We start from the raw sequence: 24,518 nt of genomic DNA, 5'->3' as shown, positions 1-24,518 counted from the left end.
GCTATATGTATGGGCTTATTTTGCAGTTGTCAAACGTCAAGATCTTGGGGAGAAAATCCTTTGTGGTTCTTACCGTGCTACGATGTCTAATAGAAATAGATCGATGTTGCAATGATTGCATCTCTTCTAGTTTCTGCTTCCTCAGGCACCAAGAACATTTCCAAGTTTTCCATGTTTTGGATTCCAAAGTGATTATTTTCGTTTTAGACACATTTAGTTCTAGGCCTGCTAAGTAAGTGTGGAGAGTGTCTAAGGACCTCTGCAGGCGGAGCAGGGATTGATCCAGTAGAACGATATCGTCCGCATACACCAAGAGCTGGATATTCACCTGTCCGAGTAGTGGAGGAAAGGATGCGCTCTGGGCCAATTTGACGGCCAGGTGTGATATGTTAAAAAGGGCTGCTGCTAGGGCATAGCCCTGGCGCAATCCACAGTACGTGGGGACAGGGCCAGACAGTTCACCTTTCAAATGCAGGCGAATCGGCACCTATGATTCGCCATATAGAGGTTTCATTATGTTACTCGGAGAATTAGGGCAGCCAAGATTGTCTGATTTGGCCAAAGCTTCTCACGATTTACCCTATCAAAAGCATGTGTCACGTTCATGAAGCCCAAACACAGTGGGGCACCCGTCTGTCTGGCCTTTCGCTGTAAGATTGAACCCCTGATTGGCCGGGATCTCTACTTTTGGACGCCGCCAGCTGTTCCTCTAGTGTCCAAAAGGGCAATTTGCCCGTCATTGGCGGGAATCTCTGCCCCCTTATCTGAAGACTGGGATGCGGAAGGAGGCCTTCCGTAAGTTTGGGAATACATTCTTGTGAGAGAATGCGTGAAGCATGTGTACCGTATGTCAGCCCACAAGTGCGGATTGCCCTCCAGCGTGGTCATAGCAGCCGATCCGGGCCCGAGGCTCTGGAATGGCTAGCTTTCAAGATTACTTTTAAGATGTCATCTTGAGCAAACTTCATGTGCCAGGTCACATTAGGATCTCGTGCAGCATGGTGGCCACTATGCCCGTCTAGGGCGCATACATCTGGGCAGTCTTCTTTCCAAGTCATTTCCTCGATTGCTTTAGTTTGTTTAAAGTACTACAATTTTAATTGATTATTAATTAGGGCCTAGAAATTGACGTCATGTTTTCCACATATAAATTCTAACAAATTTTCCACATCTCGTTGATACGTGAGGCTTCTGTGCACTTTCACCCAATTTTGATAGAGCATGACCCATTTCTGTTGTGTAAATGAGTCTGCATTGCTTTCGCCTCCTAATGGATCTGTTTAATCTTTAATGTTCTCGTTTTGTCCCTAACCCCTTAATCAGGACAGGGAACTGAAGCAGAGCAGGTTGGGTGCCGGCCTGAAGTAGCGTTTTCATAGAAAGCTTGTGCTAATGAATTTATGGCCAGTTTGAGTTTTTTGGATCAGAAAATGTGATGCTGGAAATGCCTAATGGAGGGACAGGGCCTCCTAGTCTTCGTCCTACCACTGCTCTGTGTGTGTTCTCTGTTTTCTTTTTTTTTTTTTTTTTTTTTTTTTTTTTTTTATTACGAGTATATAATCACCGTGGTGATTTTTACAAGAAGATGAACAAGAAACGCTCCTCAGTTCTGACAATTATCTGTAAAACTATAAAACTGTCTAGCTGTGGCCAGGCCCATTAAGCCGCGGGTACATGTGTAAAAATCTGATCCAATATTTTTGTGGCTGCAATAGACCAAGATGTTCTCAATCCTCCTATTAGGCGCTCCCACCAAAGCTCTTCCTCCCTCAGGTAGGAGTTTTTTAAGTGGTGGAGAATATATGGTGATCTGAATTTATCAGTACCAGGACACAGTAATAGAAGGTGCCGTAGAGTTTCGCTTTGTTCAATTTTGTTGCAAAAGCGACAAGTGTTTGATGTTGAGAGGCCCCTTCTGTACAGAATCTCATTTGTAGGTAGCAAATTCAGCCTCGCCCGAAGTAAGATGTTCCTGGTTTTTTTGTCTGGGTGCTTAATCAGGAAGGGTTGGAGTACATTCAGTTTTCTGTTTGTTGGTGGAAGGTGGCTAGTTGACTTGTACTCAGATGCCTTTTCCAGTGTATTTATCCAGTCCAATTCTTCTAGTCGGGTTTTAGTCTTTAACGGATTCCCCAGAAGTTCTTCAATCGAACTGCCGCAGATGTCCAGTTGCTGTAAACACATTTGCTCCCATTTGGACGATAACATAGATTTGTTTGCAGTCATCTCTTCATGGACCATCCGGAAAATTGCAGAGGAAGAAGGATCTATTATTTTCCGATATAGCATAACTGACGCTCTTGTCACAATTGACTCTAAGGAGGAAAGAGAAAGTTCACGTCTAATCAGAGCAATCGGAGTAGAAGATGGCATGTTCAGCACTGAGCGCCAGAACTGACTCTCCAGTCTGGCCCATATGCAGTGAGGTAAAGATGGCATGGCCTCAGCTCCATAGGTGATGGCCGGGATAACCTTGCCCCTGTAGAATTTGAGTAGTGGCAACAATGAAAAACGTCCGTATTTGTTATCCAGTATTTTTGCTTGCGAGGCTAGCGATTTCATTTTACCAAACAGATGGTGCTGCATCGCTAAGTCCTTAGCCGTAGAATCAATAAGGACTCCAAGATATTTAAATTCAGCCACTTGTTCGATTTTGTTTGTGGCCAAATACCATGAAGTGTTCTTCTTCCTTGTCTTTTTTTGATTCTTTCCGAATACCATTATCTTCGTTTTCTGTTTATTTACTTCTAGATCGTTGGCGGCTGTATATGTAATCAATGCAGTCAGTTGCCGTTGTAAACCAATTGGGGTCTGGTCCAATTGAATGAGGTCATCTGCATACAGGAGTCTCGGAATCTTCTCCTTGCCCAGTTCTGGGGGAAATACTCGTGAGCTGGTTAAAGAGTCTTTATAATCCCCAAAATAAGACAGAAAAAGGGCTGGTGCTAGAGGGCAACCTTGTTTGACCCCTCTGTCTGTTGTTATAGATGACGAGAGTAGGCCACTGGTGTTCAGTCGTACCTGCATTGATGTGGCAGCATGCAGTGCCTTGATGGGATTCAGGATCTCCTGGGGGCAGTCCCAACCGGAAAGTTTTCCCCAGAGCTTCCTTCGGTTGACCAGATCGAAGGCCTGGGATAGATCTATAAATGCCAGAAACAAGTTCCGATTCTTTTCGCGGGCTTTTGCTTTTAGGAGACTGAGGATAAAGATGTTTATACTGGTTCCTACTCCTTTTTTAAACCCCGATTGGAGAGGGTCATTACAAGGTGCACTTTTTGCCCACTGATTGAAGTGGTCCAGCAGAAGGGAGCCATACACTTTCCCTATAACATCAAGGAGGGCCACCGGACGGAAATTTCTAGGGTCGTCCTTCCTTCCTTTTTTGAATATGGGAATAATGATTCCTGTGGTCCAAGTGGGCGGGATTGAACGGGAGGTGGTGCATTTGTAGAAGATTATGCTCAGCAGGTTTGCCCATTCTTCTGGTGCGGATTTCAAGTTCTCATTTGACAAACCGTCAGGCCCGGGGGCCCTTGATTTCTTTAACTTGAGTATTTTATCCAGAATTTCGGCTCTGTCCGAAAGGTCAACCCACCTCGCTGTCGTCTGGGGATTTAAAGGTCTTTCCTCAGAGTCTGGAGATTTGAAGAGTGATGAGTAGAACCCAGTCCATGCTGGTTCCGATATGCTGTTTACCATCATTGTAGATGCCTCCTTAGCTCGTGGGTTGACCAGGCTCCAAAAGTCTCTAGAGTTGGATTTTCTGATTTGTTCTAACATGTTTTCAGAGTCTTGTTGATGTAATTTCATACGGTGGCCCCGTAGCCAGTTTTTATAGGCTCTTGTTGTCTCCTCCATGTAAGCCCTAGCAGCGGGCGAGTTGTTTCTTGCAGCCATTCTTTTAGCTCTGCGAAGAATGTTTCTCTGAGCCACCAAAAGCGAGTCAAAAGTATGTGCGTGGTAGGTCTGGGTTGTATTAGGCCCCTTCGATCTTTTTAACGAGGCTCTGTAAGGTTCCAAAAATGGTCTGTAGTCCACCTTTGCGGCCTCCTTACCGCTTCCATACAAACAGGTAATTTCTTGAATGTTGGTCCGTGAGATCCTTACCCGGTTTCCTTTCCCCACCGGTTCAATTCTTTCACAGTAATGATCTGAATCTGGTTTTGTGGAGGCCCATTTAATGGCCAACAGGTTGTGATCGCTTTGCTGTGACTGGTAAATGTTGAAGTCTGTCAGCCGGGCCAACAACAACTCAGAGACAAATATATAGTCTATTGTTGAGCTGGTCAAACCTCTTTTCCATGTTGGTAGAGCAATCGAATCAAGAAATATAGTTGCCGAGTTGAAAAGATGTCTGGCCGTCATTAGCTTCTGCCAGGCCAAGCCTTGTTTACAAGGTTTGCTCTGTGCGGGGTCTGTGCAGTTGTTGTTAGCCAATGGGCACTTGATGTTTAAGTCTCCACATATTATAACATCACATACCCCGAACTCTAAGTAGACTGAGTCCAGTGTGGAGGTTACTATGTCAAACAGTGAGGTCTGTTGAATCCCTTTGTGGTTCCAATAGATCGACATCACCAGCAGGGGGGTGCATGTTTGATGTTCTTCCCCAGCCTCCTTTTGTTGCCACGAAATAAGTACCGCGATGGCATATGGGGTCTTCAAGATGGTTTTGGTTATTACTAAACCCACTCCCATCCGGACTGCAACAATTAGGCCTGATGAGGGTCTTCCTTTAGGGCCCACTAAAGCTTCTGAGAAGGCAATCTCAAAACCATCCAGTGTAGGTTTGGATTGTAACCAAACTTCTTGAAGGCATAAGATGTCATAGTCCCCTAAGTTAATGTCTCCAGCAGTTGTCAAATGTGAGAACCCTCTTGTGTTCCATGTTGCCAGAGACAGTTGTTGTTGGTTTTGGTCAATTTTTGTAGGTTCTGATGGCTATCTCTGGAGGCGTGTAGATAAAACTTTTGGTAGCCAGGCCCATGAAGACGATTCCAGAGATGGTCTGGACTGAGTCACTTTTTGAGTCTCTTCTAACGTTGTAGAAACCTCTGTATTAGCGGAGATACTAGGGGGATTTGCTCTCCCCTGAGGAATAGAGTTGATCGATTTGGGCTTAAGGGTAGCTGGTGATTTCTTTGCGGATTTTTCCTTTAAGTTAGTGGACTGACATTCTTCGTTTGGTCTTACCTCCCATGTGCGATCCTTTGACTTGTCATTGACTGTTCTGTATGGTCCGGTTATTGTTAACTCAAACCCTTGTTTGAATAGTTGTTCCTCTGCTGCTAGAAGTACTGTAATAACCTCAGCTGATGATATGTATAGCAGACAGTATGCTGTATGGTCCTTGTGAAAAGGTTCCACCGTTGTGAAGTCCTCTGATTTTAAGTTTCTTAAAGAGGAGATACTATGTAACAGTCTCAACACCGTACGTCTATTTAGTACCATGTATTTTTGATTCCCAGACCGTTGGCGTATCTTGGCCGCTGGGTTCTTGTTGTGATCTTTCGAGTCTTGGTGCGGCTTCTTCGTGTAGTGGGATCTATGGTCCCTATTCTCGTATTGTTTGTATTCTTGAGGTCCCTTTCTCTTATAGGAATGCGTCAAGTCTTTAGAGTTATCCGATAGGTCAGATTTTGAGTGAGTGTGAACTCTTGATCTATACATCGCTTGAGGCCTGTGAGGAGGTGGGACCACTTCCCGATTTTGCTCCGAACATTTTTCAGTAAATTTCCTGGGTTGATCCCCTTGAGTGCTACGTAGAGATTTAAAACGCTCATCCAGTGTGCTGAAGCCAGAAAGGTCTCTCGTAACTGACTGTTGGTTGTATGTCATCTTAATTAGATGAGAGTTCGCCCCTTTCTGTTTGTCCGGGGAGTCATCAAGATGTTGACTTATATCCATCAAGTCCTTTTGCGCAAGAAAGTCTTCTTGTGTTTTTGGTGACTGCGGTGGAACTTCTAGATGTACCTCTGTGTCTGTCACTTTTGTTGTTACTGATTTCGTCCCTCCCCACTTTTGGGGTGTCTTTGGTAAGGTATCTTTATGTTGGAGTTCATATTGCGGCGTTACTGTAGATGTTTTAAACAAAGGAGCCGGCTTGAGGCATGTGTGCGTTTTAGGAGTCTGGTGCTTTGATCTCGTGTCCAAATTCCCCATGGAACTCGGCCCTTGTTTGTGACCTGGGCCTTGGGTGAGTTTCGGTCCTAAGTTGTCTTTCTGTGGAAGGATGGCGTCTAAACAAATTACATCGTTAACGCTCGGGTTATTAGATGTTCGATTTGCTCTGATTGACAGTGTGTTGAGAGAGCCTGACGTGGAGGATAAGCCCACTTTTGGCCTTGTCCCACAATCAATGTATGATACGTCGTTGCACGGAATGACCGATGATGTTGTTTGGGTGCTTATATCCATCCCTGGCCTATCTTTGTTGGTTTTTCTTAAGCTTGATAAGGCGTCCGAAAACTCAGCTTGCTGAAGCTGCAAAGCACCAATTGAGTCAGATTTTCTTTTCTCTAAAGCGTTGATGTAACCTTCTAAGTAGATAAGCTTGGAGTTCATCATCGCGAAGATGGAAGTATGGTCTTTCAGAGAATCATTTATTGCCTCATAGAGTTTGCAAAAAGGTGCTAGAGCGATGGTTACAGCAGACATGATGTACATGAAATCCGCTTTTTTTGACGGAGTTTCCTTAGGAATAGTGTAAGAGGCCTCACTTGATCTTCTATTGGATGCGGAACTCACAGGTGTTGCAGGCGGCCATAGCCGTGGCGGTTCCTTTGTTTTCTGTTGAGAGGTCGTCAACCTTGGGGTGGAGCCCTCTCGGGGGTCCAGCAGGCCCTCTTTATTTCCATTATCCTCATGTACTTCCCTGGCCGAGGGAGCTACCATGGGAGTGGACTTGTATCCCGAGTTACTTTTCTCAAGAGGGAACTCCTTCAAATTTGGGCTGTCAGCTAGCCCCAAACTGTTTAAATCCGATGACATTGGTAGAGGTGGTATTGGTCCTGAGCTGTCTGGCTGGGGTAAGAAGTTCTTGCTACCCAGTAGAGGTTCAATTAAGGGCTCAGCTTCCAAGAAGTTCCCACTTCCCAGTAGAGGTTCAGTTAAAGGCTCAGGCTCCAAGAGATTCCCACTTCCCAGTAGAGGTTCAGTAGAAAACTCAGCTTCCAGAACAGTTGAAGCTTCGCTGTGAAGCTCTTGGATTTCACCACAAGGCTCGTTATGCGCTGGTGATGGTGGTGGAGTTACCAATTTCTCTAACCCAGTTTTTTGTAATTCCACGATCGTTAGGGAGCCTGGTGGTCCAAAGTTAGGAGTATCTGGTGGGTGCATCTTTGTCTGAGTTGTTGGGGCCGTGAACCCGCAGCTAGAGGGATTCTTCTGAGAGTCCGATGTTGCAGTAAGTAAAGGTTCTAAGAGAACTTCCAGGAGGTCTGCGTCTGAAATTTCCCCAGGTCCTGCATGGTGCAATTTCTTTTTGGCTTGTCTATGAAAAAGCGTTTTTAGTGAGTTTTCCAAACGCTGACTCGCCATTGGGGTCGCTAGTCTTGGAGGTTTTTTTGCGGCTATTCGCTTGGTAGACTTTGGAAAGTCGAAAGTTTTCTTGGAAAGCAGTCTAAATGGGATTCCATGTAATTGTCGACTTGGATCCCCCTGTTTGCTACCCCTCCTCAGGTCTATAGATTTGGCAACCTCAGGATCGATGGGCTCAGGACTTATGGGGGCCAAAGGTGAGAGGGTTAGTGCGGGGCAGGTTGAGATCGTCTCAACTGAATATTCAAGAGTCATGTCCCCTCCCTCTAGCGGCTTTTGGCCGTTTTTTTCGTGAATAGGCGGTTCAGCACGTTCTAGTGATGGTGAAGAAAGTTCCTTATGAACTTGAGCCTTTATTAGAATTTGCAGTAGGGGCTCTGTCTCAATGTCCGTGGCCGCCTGGTGGCGCTGTGGGGCTGCTAAGCCAGGCGGAGTCAAGTTTAAGGGCTTCTCTGCCCCGGAGACTCTGGTTTCCTCATCCGGGTGCTGGAGCGTGCACGGAAGTCCCACGAGTGCTGCAGGACCTGTGCAGCCCAATCCCGGCTCCCCCCGGTCAGCGACCCGGGAGGCCTCCCCTCCTCCGAGGGACGGCTCCTCCGCGTCGTCCACCGGGATCGGACACCGGGCTCCAGTCCGCCCAGCTCCCGCGCGAGACCGTTCGTGCTCGGCCCCAGCCTCCGACAGCTGTTCAGGCACGGCTTTCCCGCAGCTCCGTTGATCCGGGGAGCCGCGGCTAGCCCCGCCGCCAATTCTGCTCGTGAACTCTTTGTCGGCGCCATCCGACCCCGGCCCCACCCGGTCTCCGGCCCGGGGGGCCCCCCCTCCTCCGAGGGGGGGACCCCCCTCGCCGTCCACCGATGCAGCCGAAGGTCGTGGCTTCGTGAGATCTCTGGGGCTGGAGCCCCTCACCGGCTCTAAATTAAGGATATCACGATGCTCCAGTCGCCTCAATCTACTAGCGGCGTCCTCTGCCATTGGGAACCCAGAGGTATGTTCGATCCACTCCTCTGGAAGTAGTTGTTGTTTTTGCTTCTGTGTGGAAATGTTGGTTTTAGTGGCGTGCTGTTGCACAGTTGGTTTGAATAACTTCTTTAATGGAATGTTTTGTAATTTACCACCTGATCTTTTCAGAGAGCCCACACAGGCTAAAGTGTTAGAAAGCAGGGTAGAGTGAGGTTCTCTAGAAGGTGAGGGTACCAACAGAAGGGCAGACGAGCTGGTGGCACTCCGCAGTCTTCGTGGAGCATCCTCTTCTTCAGAGGTGATATGTCTCAGGTCCAGGGTCTCACCCCCATCCGCCTTAGACGCCATTAGACTGCCACAGACTGCCCACTCTCACACCACTCCGCTCCGCTTCGCTGTTACCTTCTGATTTTGAAGGAAAAAGGCGCCAAAATGTCTCTGTAGCCACTGTAGAAAGACTGTGAGAGACTGCCACAGACTGCCCACTCTCACACCACTCCGCTCCGCTTCGCTGTTACCTTCTGATTTTGAAGGAAAAAGGCGCCAAAATGTCTCTGTAGCCACTGTAGAAAGACTGTGAGAGACTGCCACAGACTGCCCACTCTCACACCACTCCGCTCCGCTTCGCTGTTACCTTCTGATTTTGAAGGAAAAAGGCGCCAAAATGTCTCTGTAGCCACTGTAGAAAGACTGTGAGAGACTGCCACAGACTGCCCACTCTCACACCACTCCGCTCCGCTTCGCTGTTACCTTCTGATTTTGAAGGAAAAAGGCGCCAAAATGTCTCTGTAGCCACTGTAGAAAGACTGTGAGAGACTGCCACAGACTGCCCACTCTCACACCACTCCGCTCCGCTTCGCTGTTACCTTCTGATTTTGAAGGAAAAAGGCGCCAAAATGTCTCTGTAGCCACTGTAGAAAGACTGTGAGAGACTGCCACAGACTGCCCACTCTCACACCACTCCGCTCCGCTTCGCTGTTACCTTCTGATTTTGAAGGAAAAAGGCGCCAAAATGTCTCTGTAGCCACTGTAGAAAGACTGTGAGAGACTGCCACAGACTGCCCACTCTCACACCACTCCGCTCCGCTTCGCTGTTACCTTCTGATTTTGAAGGAAAAAGGCGCCAAAATGTCTCTGTAGCCACTGTAGAAAGACTGTGAGAGACTGCCACAGACTGCCCACTCTCACACCACTGTTTTCTGCCACCTAGGTCGCCCCTGCACCTCTGGCAGGGCAGCTCTTCATTCTTATCTTTTGGCGAACATCACCCATACTCTTATGGCACCCGTGGGTGGGGGTACACCCTTGTACTCCTTATGTGTGTTCTTGGGCGCCTGTGTGTTGCCTGCAGAGCAGGGTATGGGCTGGTGGCAGCTACATGCTGACTTGGCTGTGGCTCTGAGTGTCCTCCATTTTTGGGACACCCAGGCCCTGCCATTGGAATCAGTGGATTCCTGATAGAAGGGAAGATGGCCCCTGTGGCCTCTTGCTTTCTATTGCCTTTTACCTTGTTTCCCAAAGTCTTGGGAAGCCCTGACTCTGGCCTTCCTCCTGAATGGCTGATGGGTGGAAGGACCATACATCTCTGTTGTCCCCCCTGACTGGTTGTCGGTGGAAATACCATATATGGCTCTGGGGCTGAAAGAACTGCCTGCATGTATCAGCTGCTCGGGGGGATGGAGGGAGGTGCAAACTCAGGGGCTCATTTCAACTGAAAAGAATGAAAGGCCCTGACACAGTCCTTGATGTTTGGGGCCTGCCTTGCCTACAGTTCCGGAAAACAGACTATGGCACCCACGGGGTATTTAATAATAATGGATATAAAATAATGAATGCATCGAGGAAGTTAATCGCTGTGGATTATTACGGGACAGGGTGCCAGCGGGGAGCTGAAACACTAAATGCACACTGGAAAGCTAATCATTGCTCTGTCAGCAAGGCACTAATGCAGAGGGAACTGGATTAAAGGGCAACAGCGGGACAATGTTGTTGGATGCTGGGTGCCATCAAAGGCAGCCTGTAACATGCATGCTTCAAAGCGCCCATTTAAAGTGCAGTCTTGAATTAAGATGACAGCAGCCAGCATGCAACGATGCACACCAAAGCTCACATTTAATTAATCATTAATTAAATATGTTGCTGTGCAGTATGACTGTCAACATGGGAGTAATTGGTCGGAAGCACCCGTGAAGCTTGAGGCCTCCATTTCAACTGAAAGGGTTGAAAGGCAGGGACGTCATTTAAAGGTCTCCAGGGGTCGCACCCGTGAACCCTGTGGTCTCCATTGCGACCTCTAAAATAACCAATTTAAAATAAAATGTTATTGAGGCTCCTGGGCCGTGGCCAGAAGTATGTGGCCCTTTGTTTCGTAAGTGGCTGATTTTGTGATAGCTATAGCTGTTAAAATAGCTCAGTGGGTTGAGCGCCCTCTGCTGCAATGTGTGTGTGATCTGCAGGTTGGACTCCCAGCAAGGTCAACTCAGCCTTTCATCCTGCCTAAGGTTGATACATGAGTACCAACACCGGTTGGGTGATATTGCATGTTTATTTGTTCTAGTTGAAGCGCTTAAGCTTAAGTGCTGTAGAATAACACACCATTATCGTTTGCCTTTGGACGTCTGCTTACATTCACAGTAATTTGAATTTGGTCATTTGTGCCTATACGCGCTGATATGAATTATACATATGGTGATACATTCTTGTATAAATATATATCACTTTGCAGTGATGTCATAACCATATTTTCCGTAGTGCACTTAGGAACAATGCTATGTGATGACACTTCCTGTTTTGGCAAGGGGTGAAAGGTCGTGTTCCATTGCTTCCCATGCTGTCACTTTGGGGTGAGGTTGAAATTACATCACTTCCTGTGATGTCATCAGAGGTCAAGGGTTGTCTTATGTCACTTCCAGTAGCCCTGGCATTTTGGTGAAATGACGTCCCTGTTGAAAGGCCCTGATGATGTCACTGGATCTAGTCCTGGAGACTTTGATGCTACTGATCAGGTGGGTGTGAGCCTGCTTAGTTTAACGGCCCATCCACCCTTGGGTGGCTTGGCTGGCCACTCTGGGGAGCGAGGACACACTGGTATGGTTTTGCAGGTTTGTTTTGTGGTATTTGACTTTAAATCATTCACACACTAGCACATTACAGCCGCGTGGCATGCCACTGGCGCATGAACGCCCTCTGGCCCATACCTGGTGTTATTGTCTCCGTGCACACATTAAACATGTCCCATTAATGCACTAGAATGGAGCAGTAAGTTGGGGGCACTGCCTTAAGGAAACCCACCCAGCATAGAGGGTCGGACCTGGGGCAGAAAGTGGGGTAGGATAGATCGGATGTGACCGGTCCTCCTGAGGCAAGCATCCTAAACCAGGCTCTGGGAGCTTTGGGAGTGAGGGAAAGTCTGGGTGAAGGAAGGTCAGGCTGATGTGTAGACCGGTGTATGGATAGGGGGCAAGCCTGTCTGCGATGAGGCCAGACCCAGGCCAGTCCCCCTGGAGGGCCGAGAGCAGGCCAGTGACTGGATAACACCTCCTTCAGACTTCATTTAGAAGTGCATTATTCATACACCTTATCTTGACTCTATTTAGTGAGAGATACGTCCTTGCGCAGGCTGATAGGGGGCGCCCCAGAGCTTCACTGGTAAAAGCTAAGAGGGAGTGGTGTGGGAATTGCTGCTGACAGCGCGTGCTCTGCTTTACACCTTACACACGGACTGGCCTCCTGCCACTGTCTCTTTCTTGTCTGCCTGTTATAATAAACCGGCCTCTTTACTCGTCTCTCTTGGTCTCTCAACGGTGGATCATGTTACCTGGTCCATTTCTGATTCTGCACTTTCTTTTGGTTTGAGATATATCACATCTGAAGCAGGAAGACTGGCCTAATGATTTGGCATAACAACTGGCCTAAACATCTAACAGCCATGAAAGCAGATGTCGCAGAGCACAACGAGATCAAAACCAGCTGAGCTGTGGAATGCCATCCAGACCTCAGAGCTGGGCATCCATAGCCCTCCCTCTTAAAGAATGTACCCACGCTGAAGCTGCTGGCTGAAGTCCCAAGGTCGATAAGAGCCTGCCTTGTAGAGACAATCTGATGTTACAAAATATGCTTCTCTCTCTCTGTTCTTGCGATTTGTACTGAAGGATGAGCCAGGCCTGGGCGGGGGCAGAGTCGATTGCAGCCCTCCAGAGCCTGGTGTGTGCGTTAACACCCAAACTTTCTGGCTTTGTTTATTATTTACGTCAGAATGCCGAGTGCCTGGAATGTGTGAGATGGTGTGAGGGAGCTGGATTTGCACTAGTCTTGGGAAGCTCCTCCTCTCTTCATGAAGTGCATGGCGATAGAGATTGCAGCAATACAACGGGTAAGTAAAAAAAAAAAACAGATTGCTGTCCCTGTTGCAGGTTTCGGTAGTGGAATTTGGGGAATTTTGAGTCTTCAGGGACTCTAGGAATAATACAAATATAGGGCAGAGCATTCTTAGGCACCTGTAATACAGTCAGAGCACCGGGCGTGGAGAGTGGGTGTAGGGTCGATGCTGTAGAGGGCACAGAGTGGGAGTGGGAGGCCTGTCTGAAGGTTGAGTTAAAGTGGAATAAAATAGATTACAGATGACAGTTTTAGTGGCAACATGGCAGATGCCGGTCCACTGACAAGGCCAGAGGCGGGTGGAGATCTGTCCTATAAGTCAGGGTCAAGGGCTGTTCTAGAGACGCTGAAGAACGTGTTGCACAATCGGGATGTGGCCCCCCCAGTCTGTACAAAGGAAGGAGCTGGTGGGGGCTTCCCAGGAACATCAGTTACAAAGGGCACCGCAGGGAAGGGATAAGGGAGAGCGTGCTGAATCGCAAGCAATGCACACATATATCACAAAGGGGATGGAGGTACAGAGTGATCAGAGACGCTCAGATTTTGAAGTAATACTTACACAAATGTTCATGAGGGGCACACTATGACAGCGGCTGCCAGACGAGATATGGAGGGTGGTGGAAGGGAACGTGGAGGAAAGGTTAAGCTCTGCCCAGGGGTGGGCAGGCATTCTGAATGCAGCTGATGACGCATGGCTGAGAATGAAAAAAGCTGTGTCAGTGAAGGAGGGGGAGGAGAGAGGACACAGAGGGGCAGGAATGTGAGGTACCAGTGCCTGCGGGGGTTGGGGTGGATGACGCACAACGCTGTGTGGGTGGCTCTATGTATTTCCGAGAAAGGGGTGGAAGTGGGGGAAGACGGGGGCTGGAAAGGCACAACCTGACTGGGTATCGGAGGGGGGACCTGTGTGCAACAAACAGGAGGGAGGACATTTTGGAAAAAAGAGATGCAGTGACTGATTTGGCAAACAGGGTCCTGACAGAATGGGGGGAGGCATGTCCGGACAAAGTGGCAATGAATAAACTGGAGTTCAGAAGGACGGGTGACTGTGGAGTGTGCACCTTAGAGAAGGAAGTGAACAAGATGCTAGTGAAAGGTGTAGTGTCGAGCAAATCATGTCAGAGATTGTCACATCACAACAGGACGCTTACGGGGCATGTGCACCAGAGAAGGACACTGACAGGCGCACATATGAAGTTTGGTGGTCAGTGTCAGCGTGACTCAGTAGTGTTTAGGGGAGGGAAGAGCACAGCATGGTGAAGCACATTCAGTGGTGCTGGCTCTGGGAAGAAAGATGATAACTGCATCTGAGTGAGAGTGGCCCGTGGCACCCGACAATGACCCACAGCCACAGCTAAGGGCATCAATAGAAGATAAGGCGTGTCATGCGATGGAGGGGCACAGCCTGAAGTGGTGGAGATTATCCTACAGAAGAACATGAAGCAGGATCAAAGGAAATGTGAGCGCCTCCTGGCCATTTGGAAAGAGGAGGATGAACTAATGATGCAGCAGATCAATGCAGAGAAAGGGCGAGATGATGGATTGCAGTGCCCGACAGAAATGGCATGGTGGCCCACAGCAAAGGAAGGCTGGCAGTAGCACATGGACATTTGTGTGGCTCAGTGGAAGAAAAGCCAGAAAGAGGTGCCAAAGAAGGAGCAGTTCAAACAGATGGATGTGAAAGACACGCAGTGGGAAGAATGACTGTCATTTGTACTCCATGGACTGCTGAGAGAGCGGTCAGCAACCAGGTATTCGCCATGCAAGATGCTACTAGGGATAAATATGGCACGCACTGACAAGTTGCTGCTGACACGGACTGCGGGTGCACCTAGGGGCTGGGAGGAACTGGAGGGTTGCTATATACTGGAAAGTAAGGGAGACTATGACTTGGACAGTGCAAACAAACATGATAGACACATGAATGGGGTGTTGCTGAATGTGAGCGCGACAGGGATGCTCAGAGCTAGAAAGGGCGGGACATGTAGTGATGCCGGTTTTTGGTGTTTTAGATGCACCCTAGATTCTGGCTGATGCTAATAGGTGGGGTTGTTTATGCAATACAGTACAGTGAATGGCTTTAAATGAGTAAAGACGTAAATAAGCTGTCTTACTTTGATAATGTTTTTTATTTTCTTGCTCCCTTATTGAGTAAGAACAGTTTTATTGCAATATGCTTATGTAGTAGTGCAAGGGTTTTAGTTAGCGATTCATAGATAAAATAAGAAGAGATGAAAAAAGTGGGCACATGTTACCTGGTCCATTTCTGATTCTGCACTTTCTTTTGGTTTGAGATATATCACATCTGAAGCAAGAAGACTGGCCTAATGATTTGGCATAACGACTGGCCTAAACATTGAACGGCCATGAAAGCAGATGTTCCAGAGCGCAACAAGATCACAACCAGCTGAGCTGTGGAATGCCGCAGGCCTCAGAACTGGGCATCCATAGCTCTCCCTCTTAAAGAATGTACACAGCGCTGAAGCTGCTGGCTGAAGTCCCAAGGTCGATAAGAGCCTGCCTTGTAGAGATGATCTGATGTTACGAAATATGTCTCTCTCTCTCTCTGTTCTTGCGATTTGTACTGAAGGATGCGTCAGGCCTGGGCGGGGGCAGAGTCGATTGCAGCCCTCCAGAGCCTGGTGTGTTTGTTAACATTACAGCGCATTTACACCCAAACTTCTGGGTTTGTTTATTATTTACGTCCGAGTGCCTGGAATGCATGAGACGGTGTGAGGGAGCTGGATTTGCACTAGTCTCGGGGGAGCCGGACGAATGAATGTAACAGATCACGCCATCTTTCTTCTTGGCGCTCCTCTCTAGGCATCACAAGCGGTTCCGCTCGCATATTTCTGGTTGTGTTGTCCATTTAGCTTGGGGTGGCCACTCCTCTGCCTCCTCTGCACTTCACTTTGGAGGTCCTACTCTGGAGGGCCTGGGGTCCCGGCCTTGGTCCTCTTCTTTTTACACTTCACATTATTCCTCTGTCCGCCATTTTCTCCTCTCTTCATTTTTCACACCACCTTTATGCAGATGACTCTCGAGTCTTTCTTTCACTTCCTGCTTCTCGGAGTCATTTGAACCTCTCAGCCTGTTTTTCTGCTATCGAATCCTGAATGCCAATTTGCTTCACTTAAATTCTGCGAAGACTGAAATCGTGTTTGCCCTCTTCTCCCATTCCCCATCCCATCATGCTCTTTCCGCTTCCGCTGGCAGCTGCCGTGGCATCATCTTTGGGCCTTCCCGCCACCTCTCAGAGGTTGCCAGGGCGTCCATGCGCACTGTCTCTCGTCTTGATTCTTGCTTTCCTGTGTTTTTCTCATCTGTTCTCATCTGTTCTTTCTCCTGGGCTGTGAGTCTATTGGCGATGCTCTTCTTGCCTCTTCGGCTGCCATCTTACTTTCTCTTTCATGTTCTTAAATCTTGATATGCTACATGGCTCCTCCTTACTTCTCGGCTCCTCCTTACTCTGCCTCCTCGGTATCTGCGCCTCGAGTCTCGGTTCTTCTATATCCCTCGCCCCACTTTGGCCCGGTCGCGCTTTCCCTCTCTCTACTGGTGCCTACATGGTGGAACTCCCTGCATCTTTCTATTCGGTCTCTTACCTCTTTCCTTCTCTTTGCTTAAAGTCCCGTTTTCTTTTATCTTCATAATGTTCATTCATGTGTAACGTTTTCCTTTTTTTTGTACCGTATTATATTTGTGTTCAACTCTTAGGCAATAGGCGATATATATTCAAATAAATAACATATCCTGAGTAGGATCTTTTATGTTTCATCGAGACCTGGTTTTCTGAAGCCTCTCCTGTGTCGTCGATGAAGTCGTCCCAGAGGACACACATTTCAACATGTGGTCTGAAAAACAGGTGGCGGGTTGGGATGTGTTGGCATTTAAAGAGGCGCTTGAGGTCGCCCAGAAGAGCTGGTTGGAGCAGCAAAGTCTTAATAATATGGATATCCTCTTGGCCAGAATATAACTAGAGCACTCACTTCTCAGCTGCTCATAATCCACGTTCCCCCAGGGGCATTGCTGAACCGACTATTGGGGTGTTCATGCTACAATCACATGGATTCATTGGGCCTCATTACAGGGAATGTGGTAAAATACCGCCCTTACCGGCATGGCGCTATTAACGTGTCCACTTTGACAATAGGCCGCTAAATGTGTGCCATTACGAGTACGCGGACACAAGCATAGCGCCATGCCGGTAATGATCCTACCGCCATGCCGCTAAAGACCCCGTAAAGACCCTTAGCGGCACCGACGAAAGAGCTGATAGCACTTCCGACCTCCAGCAACACGCAAATAGCGGTCACCGCTATTAGCGGTCACCGTAAAATTGCGGAAACGGAAATAGCGTCATCGCACAGGAACGGGAAAGAGCACGGCCACCATCTTTAAAAACACAATCCATTGCCATCCTCTGTCCACAGGACGTGCTTCCACACCAGTGCCATAGCAAACCATCAAGGATCCCCTGACAATGCCCAAGGCGATTAAGAAAGGTGCGGTTCGGCAGCGAAAGAAAAATTCACAAATGAGAAGCTCATCATGCTAACGGAGACGCTTGCTGCAAATGCGAATGTGGTCTTCGTGAATGACATGCGGAGGGAGACCCTGGTGACAAGTTAAAACACAGGCTTGGACTTCTTCATTGTGTATGCAAACTTTATTGGGGGACAGGGCCCATTGTGCGCTTCACCACAAACACCAGTGCACTAATACCCACATCCATCCAACAGAGTTGAACCATGTGATTCAGAATACTTGGTTGATCAGATGCTGATGCGCATCACGTCCCTCCTGGGCATTGCCTCTTGCATGACCTGCAGCCCCATCCCCTCCCTCCTCATCCCCATCATCATCCTCATCAGGTGGTTGCATTTCAACGTCAGGGGCAGTGGCACATTCCGTCTGATACACATATTGTGCAGCATAACACATGCCATGGTGATCTTGGCCACCTTCTCATGGCCGTACAGGAGAGCACCACCAGACCTGCTAATGCACCTAAACCGTGTCTTCAAAAGGCCAAAAGTCTGCTCGATCACGACGCGGGTACGGGTATGTGCACGATTGTAGTCCTCTTCGTGCCTGTTCTGTGGGTTCCGTACAGGGGTAAGGAGCCACCCCCTCAGGGGATAGCCAGCATCACCTGCATGGGTGGAACAATGAGGACTTGTTACTGTTCACCTCAAGTGCAACCTGTACATATCACACTAATCAACTTTTCTTTGTGGTTGACATCCACGAATCCCAGCATGCATGGAGACGATCTGTGTAACTGCAATGTGAGAAGGTGATCTAGTCCCTGCAAGTGGACATGCAGCATGCACGCCTCCGGCAGTTATTGCCATGTCCTGGGTGAGGACAGGTCTTAGGTGTTCCTGGGCCAAGGCTATTCTGGTACCACACTGCTAGTGTATTGCCATTCTGAGATCGATGCCGCCATGCTGTGAAGCGTCACTTCAGTAGTGGTGTACGGGTGTGGTTCAGTACAATGGCTAGAGGTGATCCCTTTGCATGCACTCAAGTGTGCATAGCTATAGTGATGTTGTGCAGTGCAAACTTTCTATTCGCAAATTGGCGCCATGTTGCGGATTTGTGTCATATGGGGTGTGGTAGGATGTGCAATGTGCATGTCGATGGATGTGTCATGTTTGGCATCTTGGATTGTTGTCAATGTTGTGCAGCTTCAAATTGCATGTGGTTTTGTTTCCGGTCAATTGTGGCCTGCCTTGGTGGACATTGGCGTACATCTGTATGTCCATTTGTTCTAGGGACGACAGTCCACACCCAGTTGGAGTATGCATCTCTCCCCCACCCCATTCACACCCAGTTGGAGTATGCATCTCTCCCTCCCCCCCATTCACACCCAGTTGGAGTATGCATCTCTCCCTCCCCACCATTTACACCCAGTTGGAGTATGCATCTCCCCCCCATTCACACCCAGTTGGAGTATGCATCTCCCCCCCCATTCACATCCAGTTGGAGTATGCATCTCCCCCCCCCCCAACCACACCACACATCACACTGCCATGAGCTTGTCCTGCTACTCAAAAAGTAGCCACGAACGGTGTCCGGCTTGTCGCTCCATGTAGCGTGGTATCGTTGAGTTCCGCAGGACCATTGAATCATGGGTTGATCTGGGAAATCAGGCACAACAATGTGTGATTATCTTGTTTGAGTCACATACCATTTGGACTTTGATGGAGTGGAATTGCTTTCTGTTTCGGTAGACTGCTTCATTGTGATGTGGGACCACCAATTCCACATGGGTACAGTCGATGGCCCCGATGCAATTTGGGATGCCTGCCAGTGAATAGAAGCCAACTTTGGTGTGGGAGATCTCCTGGGCAGTCCATGGCAGGGATATGTGTTCACTTGTGTGCTTCAGGAGGGCATCGAGTACCTGGTTCAGCGTGCGTGAGAATACTGGTTGTGAGATGCCATGCATCTGCCCTACTGTATGCAGGTAGGTGCCTGTGGCCAGGAAGTGGAGCACAGTCACCACCTTCAGTAGAGGGGGGATGGCAGTTCTGATGTCTATGAGGCTCACAATGTCGTTGTGTATCATGTTCACGATGCTGGTGATGGTATCCCAGTCCAGACGGTACAGGGTGTGTATCTGCTCAGAGGTCAGGTTGAATGGACTGGCTCTGATCCTGGTGATTGGTGGCTGCCTCTGTGGTATGATTAAGTGCCGTGGTGGTGCTTGCTGTGCCTGTCTTGCCCTCCTCCTCCTCCTCCTGCGTCTCCTCTGTGCTGCCTGTTGTTGTTGCTGCTGCGCTGCAATCATGTCCACCAGCCCATGTAATGCTGCTAGTATTGGAACCATCTTGGTGTGGGAAGGGGTGTGGTGTGCTCTTTTGTGCTGCCACAGTCTCCATTACCTCCACCTGTGCTGATTGTGTCCACCTGTGGCAGGTGGGAACACTGCTCCGTTCTCTTAACGGCTGGTCCGCGATGCTGGTATTTACGCCATGCCGGTATGGGCTTTATGGGGCTATTCCATGCCGCTATTAGCATGTCCACATGGCTTGTGATCGTGTGCTACTAGCGCCATGCCGCTATTTGCGGGATGAGGGGTCGGCGCACGCGGACTAGCCACTATTAGTGGCACCGTTCTTAGAGGTGCCGCTAATAGCAGTTGGCCGGGTCGTAATTGGCAAGGGTTTTTAATGATACCAGTATTCCCTTACCGCCATCGTTATTTCCTTACCGCAATCCGTGTAATGAGGCCCATTGTAATGGGAGACTTCAACATGTAATGTTATGTTACAGACAAAACCTACATGGTCTGAGACTCTTTAGCCATATGAAGATAGATTTGAATTTACACAGGGAGTAGAACAAGCTGGCCCTACCTAAACAGGGTAAGGATGGGATAAGAACCCTGCATACCCCCCCAAACCTTTGGTTCCCAATACGCTGTACTTTAGATGAGAAGTAAGGGAACCTGAACGCTGATGATGACATTTGAGAGCCGAATACACCTCTTCTGGGACACATTATCAGTCTGATATACAGAAAGCTCAAATAGAATGCTATTCTGAGAGAATTGACAATGCCGTGTGTCCACCTAAAGGCGCGGTCCCTCTTCTAAATGATTTGGCGTCTCTGCAGGCCATTGCACCGCGGGTGATGCCTCCATCTGAATCTATGCTTAAATCCACCATAGATAAACTATGGCATAAGGGACCCTCAGTAGGTCTCCATAACCTGACTCACTTTTTAAAAATTCTGCCATCTTCCTTTTATCTGGAGAAACCAGTGACAGAACAACTGTAGAAATGGACCTCCTTCATGACCAGCCGGCGGCTATTCGTTCGGGCTCTAGTATCGAATCTGTTCCGGTAAACGTGGTGTATGAAATTAGGGAAAGAGTTGACGCAGGTGCAAGTACAGACAGTGCTGATCCACATGGACCTGTCGGCGGTATTCTCACGGCTGGCGGCAGAAGATTCCTAGACAGACTTGATAGGATGGGTTAATATGGCAAGTGTTGAAGTGCATGAAGTAATTCCTTCAAGCGTGGACTGAGGGCCTCATTACACGGAATGCGGTAAGGGTTTACCGGTACCGGTAAACCCTTACCACCTTACTACGAGGTCCCTTTGCGGGCCCGTTCCTTAACGGCTGGTAAAACCGTTGAGGTCGGGTCCTGCAAAGGGACCTTAGTGCTAATTACGGTACCGCAATTTGCAGTACCGTAATTAGCTCCTTCCCCATTCCCATTGAGCCCTATGGAGGCAAAAATGGGAATGGGGAAGTGCCTTGGTGAATGGGGAATTACCGCCCCCGCTCACCTTAGAGTAGGGCGGTAATTCCGGCATCCACCAAGGCGGACACAGTAAAATACCGGCGGCAACCATGGCGCTAATAGCGCCATGGTTACCGCATACTGTGTAATGAGGCCCTGAGACTTGCTTTAGGAGCTCATTATTTTGAGGATATGGAATGAGGTTGTGGGATCCGCTCTGTCGCCACCTTTATTGAACCTGTATATAGCCTCTTTGACAGACCTGTGACAGCTGCATGGTTTTAAATGGTGAACGCATGCAGAGGAGTCACAGCTGATCGCATGGAAGGTGGCCGCTCTCTGAATTTGCACTGGGATCCAAGACATGTTTATTAATGGCAGGGTTTACATTCTGGGTAGACTGGCCAGAAAGTTTAGGGGCAAACACATGTATACATGTTATTCCAGCTGCTGATACCCGCTGCCTCACTCAGGAACCGGCAGATGCCAAAGGGCATTGCTTAGATCAACTACATTTTAGGAATCCATTTTAAAATGGTCTAACTCCATACAAGTCCCTTGGAGACCTCATTTTATGAGCCTTCTTTATCCTCTGCCATCAAGCTGCAAATAATCGCATTATGGCAGCAATTCCAGTTGTGTTCAGTATTTCGTTTTGTATTTACTTAAGAATAAGATGTCGGGGCGTGGCTAGGCGCCGAGGCAAGATGGCTGCCTAGAGGATCGGCTCCGCCTCGCATAGTATTTAATTTACATTAGGTTCATATTTTTTTATAAAACATGCCTGAATCTTCGTGCTGAGCGTTGCTGTCATCCCGGATTGGCTCGGTGGACTTTCTCTGCGGCTCCGTCGTGTAGAACGGCTTCTTTCACAGCAAGCTCCTCTCACAGGCTTCTTCATCGGACGCACGTCGGAACGCGAACTGCTCCTCGTGAGGAGAGGAGCGGCGTTGCGTGTCAGCTGACGACCCGGACTGGGCCTGGATTTAAGGCTCCTTCTTACGAGTGCGCCACCTGCAGGGAGTCAAGATAAGAAAAAAAAAACAGTAAGAAACAATTTTACATTGAACTTGATAACATTATACATGAAAACATACTGAAGGGAAAAAAAAAATTACTTCATTATTTTTAAGCTGACAGAAAAGAGGGAAAGGTTTGATACATGAGAGTGGAGATACAAGTCTTCAACTTTTTTTAGGAGACAAGAAGAACGTTGATGAGGACGTTAGGCAACATTATAAAGATATACGGAAAACAATTGTAATACTTTGCACGTTATTCAGTCTTCCTTCTGCAAAAACTCTTCTATCCTTTAAATTTTACATCACTGCCATACCTTCTCGCTGCAACTTTTCTACACTGTATATTCAGACTGGATTATAATCACCCAACCTGCATATTTCTACAGCTCTACAGGTTGAAACCTCTCTTTTTGGGTTCAGCTCTAAAGAACATAACTCTTGTACTCTCCAGTAGTATATGCCTTATTATTCTAGGTTTTTCCATTTTTTGGTCTCTATAGCTTAGAGTAAAGCCTTATGAATAATATGGATGTAATACTTACATACTACAAATAATCATAAATAACTTCTACAAAGAATCATACGCCATAACTACTTACACCTGTTAATAATCGCTCGGATATGGCAACCAGCAAAGCTAACCAAAAGAATGGCGCCTCTTCTAAGGATGCTGCCTCCTCTTCAACTACTCTGAAAAGACCCAAATGTGACTCACCACCTCCACTAGGTATTTCAGACCCAGCTACTGAAGCCATTCTTGCTGAAATCAGAGCACTCAAACCCTTTATTGAAACCTCAAATACTAAGCTACAGCAATTAGATGAAAGGTGGATGGGAGTTAACAACAGAGTGCAAGAGGCTGAGAAAAGAATTGGCGTTCTAGAAGATATTTCGCCTAGGGTTGCGCAATTAGAAAAATCCATTAAAGCACTCCAAAAGCATAATGAAGACTTAGATGCGTAGGTTATTGCACCTGCTGCGATTTTCTAAGGCCTTCCTGAAGGAGCTGAGGGTACTGACCCCATTATCTTCCTACAACAATTCTTACCGGCCATACTACATCTGCCGTTGGAAACTACGTTTAATATACAACGAGCCCATAGGATTGGTCAACCCTCAGTCTCTTCCTCATCTCGTTAGATATCAAGAACGCTAACATTTTACCTTTTGGAATATTCTCAACTACAACTTATTATCTCCACAGTTAAAGAACGTAAATCTCTCATTTGGCATGGAAGTAAGTTATTTATCTCACAGGATGTGGCTAGAAGTACAGCACAAAGAAGAAAAGTGTTTTGGCATTCCGTCCTGCTCTAAAACAACTTAATGTCTGCTATGGCTTATTCCACCCATGCTGCTTTAAAGTAACATACGAAGGAGGCTCTGCAGCCTTTGATGATCCTGCTGACTTAAGAAGGCTCTTCATACAATCCATTAAAAATGATAACATGGACACCTCCTCTCCAGCTGCGGCCTCAACCTCACCCACTACTTGAAAACTAGTCTCTATTACTTTAGTATTTAGTATTTTATTTATTTCTATAGCGCACCAGGCCCAGGGGCAACCGGGCGCTTAACTTAGTTACAACAAGATGAAGGCATGACAAGGCATGTGACAGAGTATTACAGGAGTATTACAAGAAGATTTACAAAATATACATTCAAGCGAATATAGATAAGGCAGTGATTTACAGGATAGTTAATAATGGTTGCAGAGTAGGTCAAAGTGCAAGTAGGGCAGTAAACTGGTGTTAGCTGTCTTGGGCGGATAGCCAAGCTTTGGTAAGGTGTTTGAATTTCAGGAAGGAAGGTTCTGCTCTAAGGTCATTGGGGAGTGAGCTCCAAAGTTTGGCTGCCAGGATGGGGAAGCTGGTTCCACCAGATCTTTGGAGATTAAAACGCGGGATGACAAGGCAGTTGGCTTGGGCCGCTCTGCGAGGTCTGGTGGAATTGTGGAAAGAGAATCTGTTTGCCAGGTAGCGAGGGGCTTGGTTGTGGAGGCATTTGTGTGTGAGAGCCAAGGACTTCAAGGAGATGCGCTGTGGGATAGAGAGCCAGTGCAGGTTGCGCCTGGTGTCAGATATATGCTGGCGCCTAGGAATGTTAAGGGCCGCTCTGATCGCATTGTTTTGGACAATTTGTAGCTTGTTTAAGTTGCGGAGATTAGTACCTAGATAGAGGGCATTACAGTAGTCGACCTTGGATAGTACAAGGGTCCTGGCCAAGGTTACGCAGTTGGCAGTGGTTAGGAACAGGCGACAGGCGGTGATGAGCTTGCAAGTATGCGCTGCTGCAGATGAGACTGCGTTGGATTGTCTAGTCAAGGATAGGGTTGAGTCGATGTAAATCCC

The 24,518-nt window shown here is 47.9% G+C and overlaps 1 protein-coding gene across 1 annotated transcript in view; it reads right to left on the bottom strand.

The window, feature by feature from the left end:
* The window catches only part of CLPP (caseinolytic mitochondrial matrix peptidase proteolytic subunit), a 104,215-nt gene extending 90,747 nt beyond the window's left edge, over positions 1-13,468 (bottom strand). Inside the window, exon 1 of the mRNA XM_069604402.1 lies at positions 13,442-13,468. Coding sequence (XP_069460503.1) covers positions 13,442-13,453 — 12 coding nt within the window. The 5' untranslated portion in view covers positions 13,454-13,468. The remainder of the gene's footprint in view (positions 1-13,441) is intronic.
* Between the last annotated feature and the right edge of the window lie 11,050 nt (positions 13,469-24,518).

The sequence above is a fragment of the Ambystoma mexicanum genome, chromosome 3q, assembly GCF_040938575.1.
Source record: "Ambystoma mexicanum isolate Mex_15411 chromosome 3q, UKY_AmexF1_1, whole genome shotgun sequence".
NCBI classification, from domain to species: domain Eukaryota; kingdom Metazoa; phylum Chordata; class Amphibia; order Caudata; family Ambystomatidae; genus Ambystoma; species Ambystoma mexicanum.
The sequence above is the reverse complement of the archived record's forward strand: the minus strand, read 5'-3'. Positions and strand labels throughout refer to the sequence as shown.